The sequence below is a fragment of the Leptodactylus fuscus genome, chromosome 1 (genome assembly GCF_031893055.1).
Source record: "Leptodactylus fuscus isolate aLepFus1 chromosome 1, aLepFus1.hap2, whole genome shotgun sequence".
Classification (NCBI taxonomy): domain Eukaryota; kingdom Metazoa; phylum Chordata; class Amphibia; order Anura; family Leptodactylidae; genus Leptodactylus; species Leptodactylus fuscus.
In genome coordinates, this window is record NC_134265.1 from 175,308,228 (window position 1) to 175,328,209 (window position 19,982).

The window sequence follows — 19,982 nt, forward strand, 5'->3', positions numbered from 1 at the left end:
TGTATTTAGTTTGCTACTACCAGAAAATGTGGTTGAGGATATCAATTATAATCAGAATTAAACATCCCCCATGACCAATTACATACATTTGATATGGTAATACAGAATAGTAAAGCAGATCAAGTTACAGATAAACTAACCATAGCAAACAGTGAATGTAGCTATTGAATTTATTATCACAAGGCCATTTCATTTCATTTAGGAGCTCCCGTGTAAATGGTGTACAGAAAAGTATTACTGCATGCAACAATTATGAAAGTTATAGAATTTTGGACTTGGGAATAAACAAGAATCTAAAGTGGCTCCTGAAGCTTAAAGGGGTTGTCCGGGATATATTTATCTTTAAAAGCTAAATACCCTACTCTCCTTTACTATAATTACTCAAAAATGTATAAAAATATAAAATTACTGGCACATTTTCCGATTTTCGGTGATGTTCTGTTTTTGGAAGTGGGGAAATGGAAAGTCACCAATACTAACCCACCCTCTCTACTGAGCCTGCCGGCAGTCTCACTCTACTGCACGGATGGGGGCGGCTGCCAGACGTCAAAAAGAGGTCCCCAGCACTCAAACAGCACTGGGGGCGTCCCCAATTCTGCAAGAGAACTCTCCAGCGCCACCTCCATCTTCTTCTGTAACGAGGTCTTCACCGCGTCTTCTTCGGGTGGTGTCTTCTAACTTCTAGGCCTCGGGCCTAGGGCAAGCCAACTGAGCATGCCCTAGGCCACGAAAGAATGGCCGCTTACAATACTGTGGAAGCAGCCATTTTTTTTGTGGCCGCAGGCATGAGCAGTCGGCTTTGCCCTAGGCCCGAGGACTAGAAGTTAGAAGACACCACCGGAAGAAGACGCGGTGAAGACCTCGTTGCAGAAGAAGATGGAGTCGGCACTGGAGAGTTCTCTCGCAGCATTGGGGACGCCCCCAGTGCTGTTTGAGTGCTGGGGCTCACCCCTAGTACTGCGAGAGAGCTCATTTGCATACTGAGAAAAATGGGGATTGCAGGCAAACGGCGGCTTGGAGAAGACAAGGAAAAGGTAGGAGACGAATAGCCTTTCTTAAGGCTATTCTGACATGATAAGGAGAAAAAAAAATATGTTTAAAAGATAGGATCCCTTTAAAAGGTGAATGGATGGGCACATATAATTTGGAGGGATTTATTATTGTGGGCAACATTATAGAAGCATCATTATTTCTATTTCTTACCTTCATTCTCCAAGTATCAATTGGAAGTTCTTCATGGTTTCTTTCTTCCATAGCGCTGCTTTCCTCTGAAGAAGAGCATGTGGCTTGTAGTCCTGTTTTTACAATACATTGTCCCATACTCTCTGAAGATTTAGTCTCAGCATCACTGAGTAACAAATTAAAAAGAGGAACTGTTATTTAGTCATCCACGTACCAGGACATATGTGATAATAAAAAGGTGCACATGACAATATGTGGGATAATATGCTAATTATTAGTATAGTCTTATTGCAGTTTCTCTCAGTAGCTCAAAACGGGTATGTGTACTGTAGGTTAAATTTTTTTGTATTTCTATCTAATAAAAAAAAAAGTCATATCTTCTGTTGCTTTTAAATGGTGCTTACAGTAAATCCACTGTATTTATTTCTATGAACGTAAATTGTAACACAAATAAAAGGCCAAGGGCTTTTGGTCTTCCTTCTTGGGGTGTATTCACACAGCTGCGTGTTTGACAGTTAATTTGCATCTGTACAGCATCTATTTTTTCAGTGACCCATTCATATAAATTGACAAAGAGGGTCTGTAGGTACCAATCAATAAAATCTAGAACATTTCCAATTTTCTCAGAGACACCACATGGCTGAAAAAATAATCAGACATGTGAATATAGCCTTAGTGTAGGTCAGTAGAGCATTTTATCTGTATGGACTTGTTATCCTCCACTTTACAAGACTTTTTGTACATTTATGATAAAAAGCTATCAGTTCAACCATTTAGGTAGGCAGCCTGAAACATTTCAGTGAGCTGTCAATCTGAGTGGTCCCTAGATAGCAACTGGTCTGTCGCATAGGTTAGATCTTCAGCTCAAGGTCCAAACCAGGCTTCTCTGTAACTTGTACTGTAAATAGGGCTTTGTTCACTTAATTGTTGTTAACTTACACTCATGGATTCTATCAATTAATTTGCATCCATACTATCCTGTCTCACCTTGCCACTGGCTAAAGGATATATCACTAACTATATGCTATCTAATAAGGATCGATGATATTTGAAAAATTACAGCCAAAGTTCAGAGGCATATTGTGTGCCATATAAAAAGGGGAGTGTCCTAAAATAATCATTCATTAATTGTAATCAAGCTAAAACGTTCGCTTAATTGTGATATTGATTTAGGACATAATCATCTAGCCCTAACCTATATTACAGAATAATACAGTAATTGTGTCCGCAGTCTCTAAAATTATCTTGTCTCTCTAATATCGTAACATAGCAGATGAGGTTGAATGAAGACATAACTCCAACTTTTAACCCTGCAGTGTTAGTCAAGAGAGTAAAATACACACGAGGCAGAAGCTAAATCTTATAAAAACAGAACTTTTCGTGTTTCCATCATTGCCAACTTGCCAATATTTCCATTTCAGTGTGTGGTAGAATGATCACCAATGCAGAAAGAGCATTATCTACAGTGGAAGCTGCAGATAAAGTCAAGCAGCCATAGATGTGCCAGTTTCAGGTATGCCACCGATTCTTCCCAGCAACCACTGAGGCCATTGATTGGTCTCAGCAGTCATGTGAGGCACACGAATTCCAGAAATGTGGCACTGGTATGGGACTGAAGAGAATCTAGTGTTGGACAACAGGTGACTAGTGCGGGTCCAAGCCGCTGGTCCCCCTCTACTCTAAGGGTGCATTCACACGGAGTGTAATTTGGAGCGTTTACGAAGCGTTTACGTAAACGCTCCGTATACGCTCCAAATTACACTCCATTTTACTCCGTGTGAATACACCCTAAAACTGATAAAAATTTAAAAACCTGGATAACCTATTAACCCCTTCCTGACACAGGAGTTTTTCATATTTTACTTTTAACCTTCCAAAAGCCATAACTATTTCATTTTTTTCATTCACAGACTCGTATGGCTTACTTTTTGCAACAAACTGTACTTAATAATGATACCATTAAATATTCATTATCATTTACTCGCAATTGGTCAAGGTATCTAAACATTTAAATGCCCGCAGTTGGACTGTCATTGGTTGTGGACATTGCTGCCAGATCTCAGCTATGAAAAACATTGGAGACCTGGAAATATAATTCAGACATCTACAGCACTATTAGCATGTCCGAAAGGGATTAATACCAAAAAAATGTGATTCAAACATCCCCTAAAACATATCTTTTTAGGAGGTCTTATCATGCCTACCTTCTACATTAATCTTTAGACCCTCCATCAAACAATAGCTCCCTTCACTTTATGCCGTGCCGGTATGACACTTTTGGCATAAAAACATCTAAAGTAACAGTAAAAACTTAAAAAACAATCAACCGCACTACTATGCTAGAGAAAAAAAAATGTTTGTGCGTTTAGAAGAGGACGCAACAGCCCTAACTTGATAGAAGCACTTTTTTATGAAATGTTCAATTAAAGTTAGTACAATGACTGTGCATAAAACATACATGAAATAATTAGTGTGGATGGGTCTTAATTTAAGAGATGTTAAACAGCTTGTAGACATCTGGTAGCAAGCTGAAATGGGTCATTTAAAATTTATCTAACTAAATTAAGGGGGGAGGCGGCATTTCCTCCAGGATCGACATGTCACAAGATAACTAAATGGACTTACTAGGCTTGCCTGGGAATCCTTAGCTGTCAGTGGTGAATATGCAAAGGGCCAGCAAATTAAATCAACCTGCCAAACTGTCAATTTCAAGCCTCATGACTGCATGAAAATAGCATCACTGGAAGAAATCAAGCATTGCCTTCTTTTGGGCTTCCTGGCACCTATTCAACTGCTCATACAGTTGTGGCTAATTTTGCATGCAAATTTCAGTCAATAAGCTCAGAACAAGACCTCCCAAGATATTTCAAAGGATCTGACAGCGTTTTTTTCTGAATACCAAATCGACAGTAGTTGAAATTCAATCTCCATTTGCCTGTGCTTTGCATATGCACAATGTCCCCTCCACAGAGCAGAGTTAATGAGAGCCGTACCTGTCTTCACTCACATCCTCCCAGCCGTCTTTGCTAAAGTTCTCAAACACGCTGCTCATAACCTTGATAGATTGATTAAGAAAAGCCTGGTGACGTCTCAGGGAGATCTTTCTGGCTTCATTTTGTTTAACCTTGGTTCCCAATTCTTTTCTTCGGCCTTGCCTATTCACTTCTTTAGGGATAGCAGGGGCTGATGCTATGGCCTTGTCTAGTGTGTGTTGTAGGAACTGAACTTGCTTTATCAGTTCCCGATTTTCACTTCTCAGCTTGTTGCTGCCTGCCAAAAGTTTCTTCAGGGATGTGACTTCTCTACTCAGGTCATCTTTCCTCTTCTCTAGAGCCTCTCTGGTTTGGTTTACTTCCAAAACTTCCAAATTCATTTCCTGCAGCTTTTGCGCTTTTAAATCTGCATCTTTTTGAAGGCAATGAATAGATGTCTTAAGGAAAGCGTTCTGTTCTGTTAACTCTTCATTAGACTCCTTCAATTTCCTTGCCACCGCCTCTAATTCAATCAGTCTTTTTTCCAAACAACTTACCTATTACAAAGCAAAGGGATTTGGCATTAGGTTGTGATAAGCAGTTTCATAAAGTCCTATATATAATTATATTTATTGTTATTTATCGTAGCATTTGGGTACATTTGTAGAACAAGGCCGCTATATGATTATGTATAATGTGCACAAACATATTCATGACTGGATAGTATATAGCTACATTACATATACATAATAAAGTTCTGCTGCTCAATGAAAAAAACATTTGAATAACAACTGGTATGTACTGTAAAATGGGGCTGCCAAACTATATAACAAAATGTGAGAGAAAAATTGTCTTTTAGCTGGGTTTTCTCTCAAAACAGAGGCCGAATACAGTACAGTAGAGTACGAATGAATGAAAGGAGTATTCCAATGTGTTCATCTATTTTTTAATCTATTTGATTATAGAAAAAAATAAACATAGAATTTTCTGATGTATTCACAAACTGTTTTATATCTGTGCAGTTGACCATTGTCATAGTAGAATAGCATCGCCCATAGATCAGTTCTGTATAATGCATCCATTGACTACCTCAATAAGTCTAAACATGACGTCAGTTTTATGACACAGACATTCAATTAGTAACAGAGTTTCAAATAGGGCTAGTTCACAAGGGGCTAGTGACAACGTATTTTGGTCCTGATTTTGACGCAGGAAGCAATGTCAGAATAGGACCAAAATGCGCCTGCCACGGCTTCTGACAGTCGCGGCTTCCCACTCCGGAGTAGGCCCAAATGAATGGGCCTAGTCCAGAGGGTGCAGTCGCAAGGCGGACGCCGTGGCTGAATCAGCCGTGGAATCCGTCTAAAGAATGGACAGCTCGCTTCTTTTTTCCGTGAGCGGGAATAAACTGCTCACGGAAAAAAGGACGCTAGCGGTCTATAATAGACCTATATTGAAAAAGCCTTTAGAGTGGATCACTTCTGTAACAGACATAAACAGGGCCCGAGGAACCCCACTATGATAGTGTCAGTCAGGTGTCTGTACTTTTTAACTGAAACCACCAGAAAAAAATGTTGGGCTTACAGAACTTTTTCATCCAGTGTCTTCTGATAGAACTGTGAAATGATGACTGATGTGAACTTAACCACACAAGATACACATACAAGACATGTGGCTAGGGCAACACAGAATCATATCCATAGGAAAACTGTATAGGATCATTGGTGGAGTAATTTTTTTTAACTGTTGTTATTACAACTCGTGTACACTACTAATGTGCAAATAGACTGCCTATTTCTAGATGATATTGTCATGTTGTTAAGAATATTGCCAGTTAAAACAGACATACGACCCAGAGGAGATGAAGACAAAAATGTACAGCTTGCCATACACTTTCAATAGCTGTCAGTGGAACCCTTATCCGATAGCTATGCCTCCTAAATCAAACACATGCAAAGTAAGTTCAGCAAAGGATCCTTGTATTTTCAGAATGGAGAGGAGAATAAGACCTCTGGCAGCTAATTTTCCCATAAAGAACAAAGGATCAAGCATGTTGAATTTCAACATTATCTGTCGGGAGATAGTAAGCACACCCCTATGCATATAAGTCAACTAATCCATTGAAATAAGGGGAGTATATCCAACTTTGATCTTATGTGTTTGGGTGCCTTAAGGGCAATTCACATATAGAGGTCTGGTTTGCAGGAAAAACTCCACATCATATTACAGTTTCAAAAAAGTAAATGAAATTTTAATAAATTATCTGTAACAACATTTGTGATTATAGTGACATTTGTTGCAGATACTGTTATCCAATGGATGTATGAACCAGGACTTATCTAACAAATATAATGAATATACAGATACACAGTGAAAGTTTTATCTGTAATAAGTGTATCTATACATTTAGACATAACACAAATAATTATGTGAATAAACGTTATACCGTAGCTATATAAATATATACCAGTATATATATATACACATATATATATATATATATATATATATATATTTATATTTATATGAATATATATATCGGTCACTTTCTATGTGTAAGTAACTGTATTAGATGTATTCTGATAGCAAAGCTAATTAAACCAGCCACTTCTTCATGAAAATGTGAGTCCTACATGAAAGACACCTTCCGGTCTTTTCTGTCTAGGATTTATTAGTTATATTGACCAAGAATAAAAATTACAATATTTAAAAAGAAGCACAATACTATTGAAAGAAACCCTGGAACATAAGATCCCTTGGAATTGTGGCAGCGCATCCTTCAAAACTTGAAGAATCGTTACCGCACAATGCTGTCCCCTTAAGCTATTGGTATTTTAAATTCGTTTCAATGTTTTCTTTTTTTCTATCTGCATAATGTTATACACTGCAAGTCAGTCAAGATGATTAAAAGGAAATAGAACATGCCTTCTGGGCATAGACCCTTTTGTGGCAATGTAGCACTTTGCATCTGCAGAGATGAAAATTTATACCTGGCAAATAAAATTAGAGAGGGGATATAGAGACGATAACTTACAACAAACTGGGTGACATTCCAAACTGCAGCTCTCAAATGATTCCAATTACTCAGTGCACCTTCACATAAATGAATGTGAGCACTTCCTGTTTGCTGGGTTATTATTTTAACATGATGTTTGTCATGCCATAATAACAAGATGACAGCATTCATTACCTGACCATATGGCATTTGTTATGAGTACAAGCAATGAAATCATTTGCTCTAAATTACTGTATTTCTTCTACAAGATAACTCATACATAAATGAAGACACTGAATGGATCTTTAGGTATGTAATTACTGTCTAATTTTTCTTCGCTTAAATTATTGTATGCTTATGCACTGTGCTCTCCTCCAGAGAACAGAAATACAGCTAACTGGCCACTTCTTTTCTGCACATTTACTATAATTAGTGTAAAAAATGGGTCATTGCATAGATATCACAATATTGGTTTCATTTCCAGGGTTTACTGAATAAACCCAGAATACTGTGGAAGAACATTTTACACCATACTTGACAAAGTAGTTGTCAGACAAAAATATCGACCAAGTGGGAATCTGTAATCTTAAAGGGGTTGTCCTATCACCAGGATCCTATCTATACTGCTTGTTAATGTGAATGTAAGACTTTTCCTAAATACATTGCTTCAGCAAAACTGCTTTGTTTGTCCACTATCTTACTTTACTCATTTTTTTTGACACATCCCTAGACTTATCTGGTCATAAGTCAAGTGATGTATCTGCCTGCTCTCAGGGGGGGGGGGGGGGGAGGAGGGGCTAAGTGCACGGGAGCGAGCCTGGAGGGGGGGTGGGGGTAGTTTACCAGTTTACCCTTTGGCGGGAAGGGGCCGCCAATACAGACCCGGCATCTGCTGTAATAGAGAGGCGGATGCCGGGGACCTTTAGACGCCAGCACAGATGCCTGCAACATCGCTATTCTCCTGCCCTGCATGAAGCCAGCAGCGGCAGGAGCGATGCTGCTATTCCGGGGGGGGGGGAGGGGGGGAGGAGAGGAATAACAGCATCGCTTCTGCCGCTGCTGGCTTCATGCAGGGCAGGAGCATAGCGATGTTGCAGGCATCTGTGCCGGCGTCTACACTCCCCGGCATCTGCCTCTCTATTACAGCGGCCTGCGTGCACGCTCATAGACCAGTCTAGCCTTCACAATGCGAATACAGACCCGGTATCCGCTGTAATAGAGAGAGGCGGATGCCGGGTCTGTATTCGCATTGTGAAGGATAGACTGTTCTATGAGCGTGCACGCAGGGCCAGCGGCATCTCGCCGCTGGCTTTGCATATGTAACCCCGCCCACCAATGACACAACAAAGCCGGAAGAAAGAAGAATTTACAGCAACGAAGACTGGTGAGTATGCCACGTGGGAATACCCCTTTAACTTCACACCCACATACCCTGCAGTAAGCCCATAAAAGTCATGTATTTGCTTAAAGAGGACCTGTAAATGTTAAAGGGGACCTGCACCAGCTCTGAAATCCCTATAACATACATAATCTAGTATAAGCAGGCACCCTGAACATTTTGGCGATTTGTTTATCTAAATCCTTTCAGCCGTTCCAAAGATACACTTGTTGACAAAAAAAAAAGGTAACACATCAAGCAGTTGTTGGAATATTATCAAACTTTATATGTGTGAATAAAATGATGAAATGTTCTTTCTTAAAGAGGACCAATTAGGTCCTGGAAGAGACGGATCAATCCCCTCACAGGATTGGGCCAAATGAAAACAGCGCTTGCCCCAGATACAATGATAAATATTCCTTTATTGACACACAATGCGTTTGTGTCTGAAAAGCCCTTTCTCAAATGTATAGTTTTCTTCAATAAAACACATAAAACAATCCCAAACAAAATGCAAATCACAGACAAGGTTATGATAAATCAAATGACATAAATAGATGACATATATAGGCATGTATGATGATGCTCAAAGGGCACTAAATGGTAGAAATATACTGAACCCAGAAGGTATTAACTATTCATATCAGGTTTGTGTTAGATCAAAATTAATGGACACAATCAGGGTTAGGGGGCGTTCACACTACCTAGGCGTTCACACTTCCGCTCCTAGTGTCCATCACACCTGTCATTTATTTAAATGGGCATCGGGTGCGTTCTTCTGCACTCCGTGCCCTTCCTTCACTGTCCGCATGTAAAGATGTCCGACTTTTCAAGCCGACAGAAAAACCCGACATGTAGGGTTTTTCTGTCCGCTTGAAAAGTCGGACATCTTTACATGCGGACAGTGAAGGAAGTGCACGGAGTGCAGAAGAACGCACCCGATCGCCATTTAAATAAATGACAGGTGTCACGGACACCGCTAGTGTCCGCTCCTAATGTCCGTGCCAGATTTTGAGCGGACATTAGGAGCGGACACTACCTGTCGGACACAAATGGTAGTGTGAATGCCCCCTTATAGATCAAAAAATGTATAATGGCAATGCTTAAACAAAGATGAAATGGTACAAATATGATGATCCCAGAGCAATATTGGCTATTCATATCAACTGTCCATAACTATATACCTTTATAGGGCTATTGCCTATTGGCCATACACCATATACATATGGACATGTGCCCCCCCCCCCTTTCCAATATTTGGGAGTAACATTTATTGATGTTCCTCATTGAAATTATACATGGGGAGAGCAAGATAAATTGCTCAGAACTGCTGTAGTAACAGATAAGCATAATACATTCAGGCCTTATACATAGATATAAAATACAATCCATATAAAATACAAGCCATTAGCTTGTTTAAAGTAAAAGTGTAGCTTACCATTCCACAGTGGGCCAAAGTATGGCTCCACTGTTGATGGTGTCTTGTTAAAATACCCATTGGTACTACAGTGGGAAGGAGTGTGAGCCGCGTGCCAAACGCGGCTTCCGGCTCACACGTGCGGCCCAAGCGCCACGTTTGGAAAATACTCACCGCACATGCGCGGACTTGCGGACCACGCGCATGCGCAGTGGGAATAGAGCCGCTCCGACATGCCGGGCCGCACAATCCCCAGCTAATGACGGGATCGCCCTACCCGGCCGTCGGAAAAAGAATCAGCTTACAGTTAGTGGTCACAGAAAGAGCAGAAAAAATGGGGCACACAATGTAACCAAAGGGCATACATTCAACACCTTGAGAGGGATGCCGGATAATAAATAAATGCTTAAATAAATGTAACAAAATATAGGCTATAAAAGAATTGGGGATAGATTTGGAATGAATATAAGTGAAAAAAATAAATAACAATATAAACTATAAAATGCAAAAAAGTGGGACAAATGGATAGACAATATGCAAAGGTATGCACATAAGGGAATGAATAGATCCAATATAAAATATGTGCAAGTTCCTACACACACACACATATATATATATATATATATATATATATATATATATATATATATGAGAGAGTGAAGGGTGTGGTCTGGGAAGACAGGTACATTCCAACCAGGCACCTAAAGGGTGTATGGTAAAGATTCACACCAGGGAGGTCAGCTGACTAATCAAGCCCTAATAACAGTCTGAGTGTGAAGACTAGCAGTATGGCACCAGCGCCGCACCTCCCATGAGGTGACCTGAAGCGAGCGCTTCAGGCGGCGCTATGTCAGGACCCCAGGGAGGGCGGCATTTTTGATTACCTAAGCCAGTCCAGGACAAGCTGTCCTGGAGTGGCTTAGCACCGAGCGGTGGTTTGGGGAGGCCACTGGAGCAGCGCTGCTCCAGCAGCCTCCCCTTACACTCAGGCAGAGAGCAGGTCCCCTCCGTGCCCCCTTCGCGCCACCCGCCCCCTTTGCTCGGCCACGCCCCCTTCGCTCCGCCCCCTCCTCCGGGGTGGGTGGGGGGTGGCTTTCTGTAGTTCGCCTCGGGCGGCGAAAGGGGTAGGTTCACCCCTGTATGGCACCACACTGACAGAGCTGAACTGTCCAGACCGGACCTCCAAAGCAGGTACTGTGCCACCCGTTGTTGTTGCCAAGGTGGAAGACTGGTAGCCAGTCTCCTGTATAGTCAGGGAAAAGTTTCCTTAAGTTTAAGTTAGTTTACTCAGCCGAGAAAGGTTTTGTTTTGTGTATCCTTTGGCTTTGCAAAAGCAGTGTATGCGTTACATGTGAATAAAGCCTGAACTCGTGTGCAATCCAGTGTCTGTGTCCCTGTTTCCTGCACTGCTACAAGCATCTACCTAAGCGGTTCCCCACAATATATACATACATATAAAAAGGAATTCATAAATAGTTGTGATTAAAATTCTAAAAAACTGGCTAGCAAACGATGAGTAACGAACCTACCCAAGTATTAAACTATAAGGTGGTGTCAGGGGCTCCTAAAGCGGTGGTACAGATTATTTAAAAGAACGATATAGGACAAAAATTAAATTAATGCATGATGTCCTCCAGTGTCTCATTCAAACCCTTGGGCACAAGGCAATCGAATTTATAGATCCAATAGATCTCCTTTCGCCTGAGTGTTTCAAATCGATCGTGGCAAGAAGCTGGTATGAATTCAATGGGTGTTAGTTTGAAGCCAGTAAAATCTTTGTTATGAACCTGAGCTGCATGTCTCGAGACGTTGTGTTTTGTATTGCCGTTCACTACGTTGGACCTGTGTTTGTTGAGGCGTACTCTCAAGGCCATGGTGGTCCTACTGACATATTGAAATCCACACGGACACTCCAGGAGATAGATCACGGACGATGTTGAACAATCTAGGTGGGACTTTAGTTGGAATTTTCCGCCTGTTGAGCGACTAATGACCTGGTTGACATTGTTGGCTATACAAGAGCAACATTTACACCTCCTTTTATTGCAACAAAAACTCCCTCTCTTGCATGATTCCATAGGTAAGGCGTTGGAGGTGATGTTGCTTTTTAGTCTCCTGAGGGCTATCAGGCTCTTCAAAGTTCTTACTCTCCTAAAAGTAAAATGTCGGGCATTCTGTAAAGATTTCTTCAGATCATTCAGTAATATGGGCCAGTGTTTCCTGATGATCCCTCGAATGTTGCTATGAGCCCCATTGCACGTTGTAAGAAAGTTGCACTTGAAATCCACCGTGGAGTTTCTCGGGCGGGTTAATAGACATTCCTACTGAGACATCCTAGATCAGTGATGGCGAACCTTTTAGAGACCGAGTGCCCAAACTGCAACCCAAAACCCACAAAATTTTCGCGGAGTGCCAACACGACAATATAGACTTAATACTATGCGGATCCACAATTGCGGACAGTTACTGACCAAAAATTACAGTCATGTGGGGCTTTACAGAGCTTTCAATAATACAAACAACGTTGTACTGAAATGTAAAGGTCTCGGCATTTGGTACTTTGAACAATTAATTTTCACTATTTACATCGCACAGGATCTGTTTTATAGTTACCGTGTAATATTCTTACATCCTGTACTAATATCACGTCTGCTATAAAACAGATACTGTGTGATATAAATAGTGAGGGGACCCCAGACAGTATTATATGGTCCGCAGTAGGTCCACCACACAATATTATATTCTCCACAGTACCACAGTAGCCCCCCAGTGTTATATGCTCCGCAGTAGGTGTCCCCCCCCCAACAGGATTATATGCTCCACAGTGGCATCCACACACAGTATTGTGTGCTTATAAATAGGCCCCCCCCCAGTATTATATGCTCTTTAGTACACCCCCCAGTATTATAAGCCACCCCAGTATTATAAGCCCCCCCAGTATTATACACTCCCCCCAGTATTATAAGCCCCCTCAGTATTATACACTCCCCCCAGTATTATACACTCCCCCCAGTATTATAAGCCCCCTCAGTATTATACACTCCCCCCAGTATTATACACTCCCCCCAGTATTATAAGCCCCCCAGTATTATACACTCCCCCCAGTATTATACACCCCACCCAGTATTATAAGCCCCCCCAGTATTATACACTCCCCCCCAGTATCATACACCCCACCAAGTATTATAAGCGCTCCCCCCAACATCATACACACAGTGAGCCACTCTCATACTCACCCCTGAAGAGCCGCCGGCATCCACCTTCTTGTCACTGGCGGCGCTGATGACGTCATCGCGCCCGCGTCGGGGCAGAGGTCAAACTCTGCAGCCAGTGTAGGCCGCGGTTGCGCGATCCGCGGCCTACCCTGACAGCTTTCAGCTGTATGTGCATTTGCACATACAACTGAAGGCAGTGATCGCTCATCATGTTGGTGAGCGATCCGGGCGACCGCACGCGTGCCAGCATGGAGGGCTCTGCGTACCCTCTCTGGCACGCGTGCCATAGGTTCGCCATCACTGTCCTAGATGCTTTTTGTCTTGCTGCAGTAATGATGGTTTTGGGATAACTTTTTTCTTCAAACCTGCCAGCTAGGACTCTGTTGTTGGTAGTCCGAAGTCTGTGTACAATTACGGCGGATTTGTTTAAATTGGCCAAAACGCACATTTTCTTTCCATCTTCACAGATGGCAACTTCTAAAGTCCAATAGGCCATTACAATCAACTTCCTAGAAGTATGTTTTAGTACAGATGGTGCCCCCACTGGACATGAGAACCAAATCCAGATATTCAATACTCTCCTAGCTGGTTTTACCAGTGAACCTGAGGCCCCAGTCGTTGAGATTCAGATATTCCGTGAAAAGTGAAAATTCTTCGGCAGTACCTTTCCAAATGAACAACAAGCCATCTATATATCTCTTGTAGTAGATGACTTTGGAGTGCCAGTGATCGTGCCCATAGATGAACTCATCTTCGAAGTGCCCCACTTACAAATAAGTGTAACTGGGCGCGAATCGCGAGCCCATTGCTGTCCCCCATTGTTGCTTAAAAATCTTGCCTTGGAATTCAAACACATTTTGTTCTAAAATGAATTTGATAGCCTTAAGGATGAATTGGCATAGTGGGAGGTCCGAACTGATGGTCAAACTTTCATGTATGGCCTCTAATCCTTTGTCATGTGGGATGTTGGTGTATAAGGATGTAACATCCATGGTGGCCCATAGATAGTTCGGTTCCCAAGGTTTTTCTAAGATGTCACTAAGAAGATGTGAGGTATCACGCAGATGGGAAGGAAGTCTTGTAACAAGTTTCTGTAAATGAGTATCAATGTAATGTGACAAGTTCCGGGTCAAAGACTTCATCCCGGAGATTATGGGCCTCCCTGGGGGGTCCACAAGACTTTTATGTATTTTGGGCAGGTGGTAAAATAAAGCCACTGTTGGGTTGCTGATTGTCAAAAAACTCTTTTTCTTTTTTACTCAATATTTTCTGTTCATAACCTTCCTTGATAAAGTTATGGTATTCAGTCAAATGGGCATTGGTTGGATCAGTGGGTAACACAATGTAGTACTGATCATCTGATAATAGTCTCCAGGCTTCCTTCAGATAATGGGTATTTTAACAAGACACCATCAACAGTGGAGCCATGCTTTGGCACACTATGGAATGGTAAGCTACACTTTTACTTTAAACAAGCTAATGGCTTGTATTTTATATGGATTGTATTTTATATCTATGTATAAGGCCTGAATGTATTATGCTTATCTGTTACTACAGCAGTTCTGAGCAATTTATCTTGCTCTCCCCATGCATAATTTCAATGAGGAACATCAATAAATGTAACTCCCAAATATTGGAAGGGGGGGGGGGGGGGTTCACATGTCCATATGTATATGGTATATGGCCAATAGGCAATAGCCCTATAAAGGTATATAGTTATGGACAGTTGATATGAATAGCCAATATTGCTCTGGGATCATCATATTTGTACCATTTCATCTTTGTTTAAGCATTGCCATTATACATTTTTTGATCTATAACCCTGATTGTGTCCATTAATTTTGATCTAACACACACCTGATATGAATAGTTAATACCTTCTGGGTTCAGTATATTTCTACCATTTAGTGCCCTTTGAGCATCATCATACATGCCTATATATGTCATCTATTTATGTCACTTGATTTATCATAACCTTGTCTGTGATTTTGATTGGGATTGTTTTATGTGTTTTATTGAAGAAAACCATACACTTGAGAAAGGGCTTTTCAGACAGAAACACGTTGTGTGTCAATTAAGGAATATTTATCATTGAATCTGGGGCGAGCGCTGTTTTCATTTCATTCACCCATAGGGCGATACAAGCTTCTAGAGTGTTGTGCTATCACACAACCTCATCAGGTGAGGGGACATTTGTCCCACCCACAATTGGCTCATTACTTTAAATTTAATACACGAGAATCCGCTCGGTGTGGCTCTCTCTTTTTGTTTCTACATTCAGGTCCTCGGGCACATGTGGTGTAATACACCGCTAGAAAGCCTATTGGCGTTCCGGTTATGTGCCCCTGTTGAAGAGCTATTGGTGCCGTTACCGTAGCTCTTCAGTGTCATCAGGGCGTTTCTGACAATCTGTCAGAAACACCCCTCCTCACAGTAGAGTCTATTTGCGCTGTGCTGTGAGGGGGCGTTACTTACCGCCCAGCCATGACACTGAGTAGTGAGGAACGCCCCCCTCCCCCGCTGATAGTACTCGCCCATAGACTAATACTGGGATTTGAACGGGAGGGGGGGGGGGGGTGTTTCCTCACCGCTCAGTGTCTGGGCGGTAAGGAATGCCGGCATCCGCTGTAATAGAAAAGCGGATGCCGGGGAGGGTTAGACGCCGGCACATATGCCAGGGCCTGTGACATCGCTACGCTCCTGCCCTGCTGGCTTCCTGCAGGGCAGGAGCGTAGCGATGTCGCAGGCCCCGGCATATGTGCCGGTGTCTAACCCTCCCCAGCATCCGCCTCTCTATTACAGCGGACCATAAGCCATATTCGGACTATAAGATGCACCCTTCTTTTCCCCAAAAAATTTTTGGGGAAAAAGTGCGGCTTATAGTCTGAAAAATACGGTAATTGTGAAGTGGAATGAAAATGATACATGGTTTTCAAAATTTTAATTAAAAAAAAATCTGAAAAGTGTGATGTGCAAAAGTATTCAGCTCCCTGTACTCTGATACCCCTAAATAAAATCCAATGCACACAATTGCCTTCAGAAGTCACTTAATTAGTTAATAGAGTCCAGCTGTGTGTAGTTTAATCTCAGTATGCCTTCCAGCAGAACTACACTGGATCTGATGAAGGGGTTGCGTTTGTAGAATGTCTTGTATACCCTGAAACACGTAATCTCATTAAAATTTGAATTATTTGCATCCTCGGGCTCCAGTCCATAATTTTCAAGGAGTGCGCCCCCCAGCTTTTTGAGGAATTGATTGTATTTCATTATTATTGTCTTAATCTCAGTATAAATACCCCTGTTCTGCGAAGGCCTCAGCGATTTTTTTAGAGAACACTAGTGAACAAACAACATCATGAAGACCAAGGAATTTGGTAGACAGGTCAGAGATAAAGTTGTGGAGAAGTTTAAAGCAAAGTTAGGGTATAAAAATATATCCCAAGCTTTGAGCATCCCAAGGAGTGTTGTTCAATCCATCATCCAAAAATGGAAAAAGTATTTTACAACTGCAAACCTACCAAGACATGGCTGTCCACCTAAACTAACAGATCGAGCAGGGAGAGCACTGGTCAGAGTAGCTAAGAGGCCCATGGTCAGTCTGGAGAAGCTGCAGAAATCTACAGCTCAGGCAGGAGAATCTATCCACAGGACAACTATAAGTCATGCACTCCACAAATCTGTCCTTTATGGAAGAGGAGCAAGAAGAAAACCATTGTTAAAAGATTGACATAAGAAGTGTTGTTTGCAGTTTGCCACAAGCCATATAAGGGACTCAGCAAACATGTAGAAGAAGGTGTTCTGGTCAGATGAGACCAAAGTTGAACTTTTTGGCCTAAATGAAAAGTTCTATGTGTGGCTGAAAAGTAGCACTGCTCATCATCCTGAACACACCATCCCACTGTGAAACATGGTGGTGGCAGCATCATGCGGTGTGGATGCTTTTCTTTAGTAGGGACAAGGAAGCTGGTCAGAGTTGATGTAAGGATGAATGGAGCTAAATACAGGGCAATCCTGGAAGAAAACCTGTTGGAGGCTGCAAAAGACTTAAAGGGATCCTATCATTAAAAATCTTTTTTTTTTTTTTGTCCCTAACACATAGGAATAGCCTTAAGAAAGGCTATTCTTCTCCTACCTTTAGATGTCTTCTCCGTGCTGCCGTTCCGTAGAAATCCCGGTTTTCCTCGCTATGCATATGAGTTCTCTCGCAGCACAGGGGGCGCACCCCAGCGCTCAAACAGCACTGGGGGCGTCCCCAATGCTGCAAGAGAACTCTCCAGCGCCGTCTCCATCTTCTTCAGGAACGGGCTCTCTTCGCGTCTTCTTTCGGCGGTGGCTTCAAACTTTTAGGCCTCGGGCAAAGCCGACTGTGCATGGCCGCCACCCACGAGAAAATGGCCGCTTACACAGTATTGTAAGCGGCTATTTTCTTGTGGCCTGTGGGCATACGCAGTCGGCTGCCTGAGGCCTAGAAGTTTGAAGCTACTGCCGGAAGAAGACGCGAAGAGAGCCCATTCCTGAAGAACATGGAGACGGCACTGGAGAGTTCTCTCGCAGCATTGGTGACGCCCCCAGTGCTGTTTGAGCACTGGGGCCCATCCCAGTGCTGCGAGAGAACTCATATTCATAGCGACAAAAACCGGGATTTCTACGGAACGGCAGCGCGGAGAAGACATCAAGAGGTAGGAGAAGAATAGCCTTTCTTAAGGCTATTCCGATGTGTTAGGGACAAAAAAAAAAACAGTTTTAATGATAGGATCCCTTTAAGAATGGGAAGGAGATTCACCTTCGAACAAAACAATCACCCTAAACATACAGCCAGAGCTACAATGGAAAGGTTTAAATCAAAGAATATTCATGTGTTAGAATGGACCACTCAAAGTCCAGCGCTAGATCCCATTGAGCATCTTTGGCAAAACATGAAAATTGCAGTTTACAGACGCTCTCCATCCATTTTTGCTCCACTTCACAATTATATGCTACTTTCTGTTGGTCTATCATTTAAAATTTCAATAATATACACTTAAGTTTGCGGTTGAAAGGTGACAAAACGTGAAAAAGTTCAAAGAGTATGAATACTTTTGCAAGCAACTGTAAATGAGATAGACACAGAGTGACCTGCTCTTTTTCTGTTGGCAGATCAAACAATCTTTTCTATTGGAGGGCTGTCTGGGGTAACCAGAGCCTTTTCACCATGAGTGCCCTCATGTACCCACTTTTTCCAACACTTCTTAACAGCTAGGTCAGAATGGCAAATCGTTCAAAACATCATTGCTTCTTTAAGTCCAATATTGTGGCCCCTCTTAGTCTTTCATCAAGGCAAAAAAAAAATCCTATGCATTTTTTCACGTCATTGAAAAAAAAAGTACTTTCAAAGGCATGTCTATCAAACAATAGTCTCTCAACCAAAAAGTATTCCACCCAAAAGTAGACTTAGAAACTTTTTTTAGGGCAGCAGAGAAATTTTTTTATACCCTTTTGCAGCAAGACCCAGTATCTAATCAGACTCAGTGTTTTAGTAATCTGATATCTGAATTATTTTTTAATTTTTTGTTAATGAGTGCATAAGGTCTTTTAGTGTTGATGCCAATTGGGGTATAGTAGGGAAGTGGGTAATAATACTCCATGGCATATAGGACAGAGTCTCCGTCCCCTGAGAAACCACAGTGCATCAACACTCATAGGGTTATATCTTTAATGGATCTGGAAAAATAAGAAAAATCAAAATGCTCAGGGTGACAGTGCTGATCAGATAATAGATATCATTTGTCTTTTCAGAACTGGTGACAGGTCCTCTTTAATGAAGAATCTAGAGTCTGCTGTACTACTTCTCTAAGCCTTGGAGTCTAGGGATACATACAATGCAGACAAAAGATCATATGCAGGCTCACTGCCCAGGAGTGTAAGTGAGTTCAGAGACAGTAATCTGTATTTCTTCAGTTATCCATGCATTATAGTAAGTCAGAGCTATTTCTCATGGTGACAATTTCTCTATAAAAAGCTTTACAGCTCTAGACTGAATGCAAATCAATTAATTGGTTTGACTAGTAGCATGTTACAGCTACAGGTAGACGGATATGGTGATGGCAGCTCATGTTTATAGGAGCTACCATAACCATGTCAGCCCGAAGAATTACTAGATGTCAGGCAATAAAGTACAATTGTGTTATAGAAGATAAACAAGATTTCTATTGATGTACATATGGAGACTATACACTGAACAATTACAGTAAAAAAAATATCAGAATTGCATCTAAACACCGTTAAGGAATTGCATTTGAGATTATGTACAAGGTACCTTCTTCAAGGTATGTTGTGTATAGTCTCCTATAGATTTCTTTGGAGTACTGCTTCTAATATCTTCTGCTTTTTCAAGTCTAAACAGCAACTCTGGAAAACAAATAAATAAATAAATAAATAAATAAATAAATAAATAACCAAAAAAGACAACTTATGATGACCCAGCAATGACAGATTTGTCATGTCATGAACAAACAGTGCACACTTTACCTATTCTGAATAAATTGATCTATTTTCTTGTCAAGTTTTTGGACAGTCTTTAAGCATTGACCTTTTTTTAAAGTCTAGTGCCATACAATTACAAAGCCTTTGGAACATCATAGTGATTTCCTCTTTTTGTTATACAGTACGAACTTTACAAAGGTACAATGCGTTTGCAGGTTAAAGATACTGTACTTTTATTCCTGTTTTCATTCCTTTATAGACTGTACCGTCTTTTTGCCTTGAAAGCAAAATTCATTGCCTTTTTATCTATAGTCTTGGCCAGTTTTATTCTATAGGTCTTGTCCCCCTGCTAGGAGGATCA

General features: G+C 41.4%; 1 protein-coding gene across 1 annotated transcript in view; it reads right to left on the reverse strand.

Moving 5' to 3' along the window:
• Positions 1-19,982, reverse strand: part of CNTLN (centlein) — a 267,766-nt gene that overhangs the window by 85,119 nt on the left and 162,665 nt on the right. The window contains exons 15-17 of the mRNA XM_075280345.1: positions 19,455-19,546; positions 4,176-4,711; positions 1,204-1,348 (exon numbers count right to left, since the gene is read on the reverse strand). Of these exons, the coding sequence (XP_075136446.1) occupies positions 1,204-1,348; positions 4,176-4,711; positions 19,455-19,546 (773 nt within the window). The remainder of the gene's footprint in view (positions 1-1,203; positions 1,349-4,175; positions 4,712-19,454; positions 19,547-19,982) is intronic.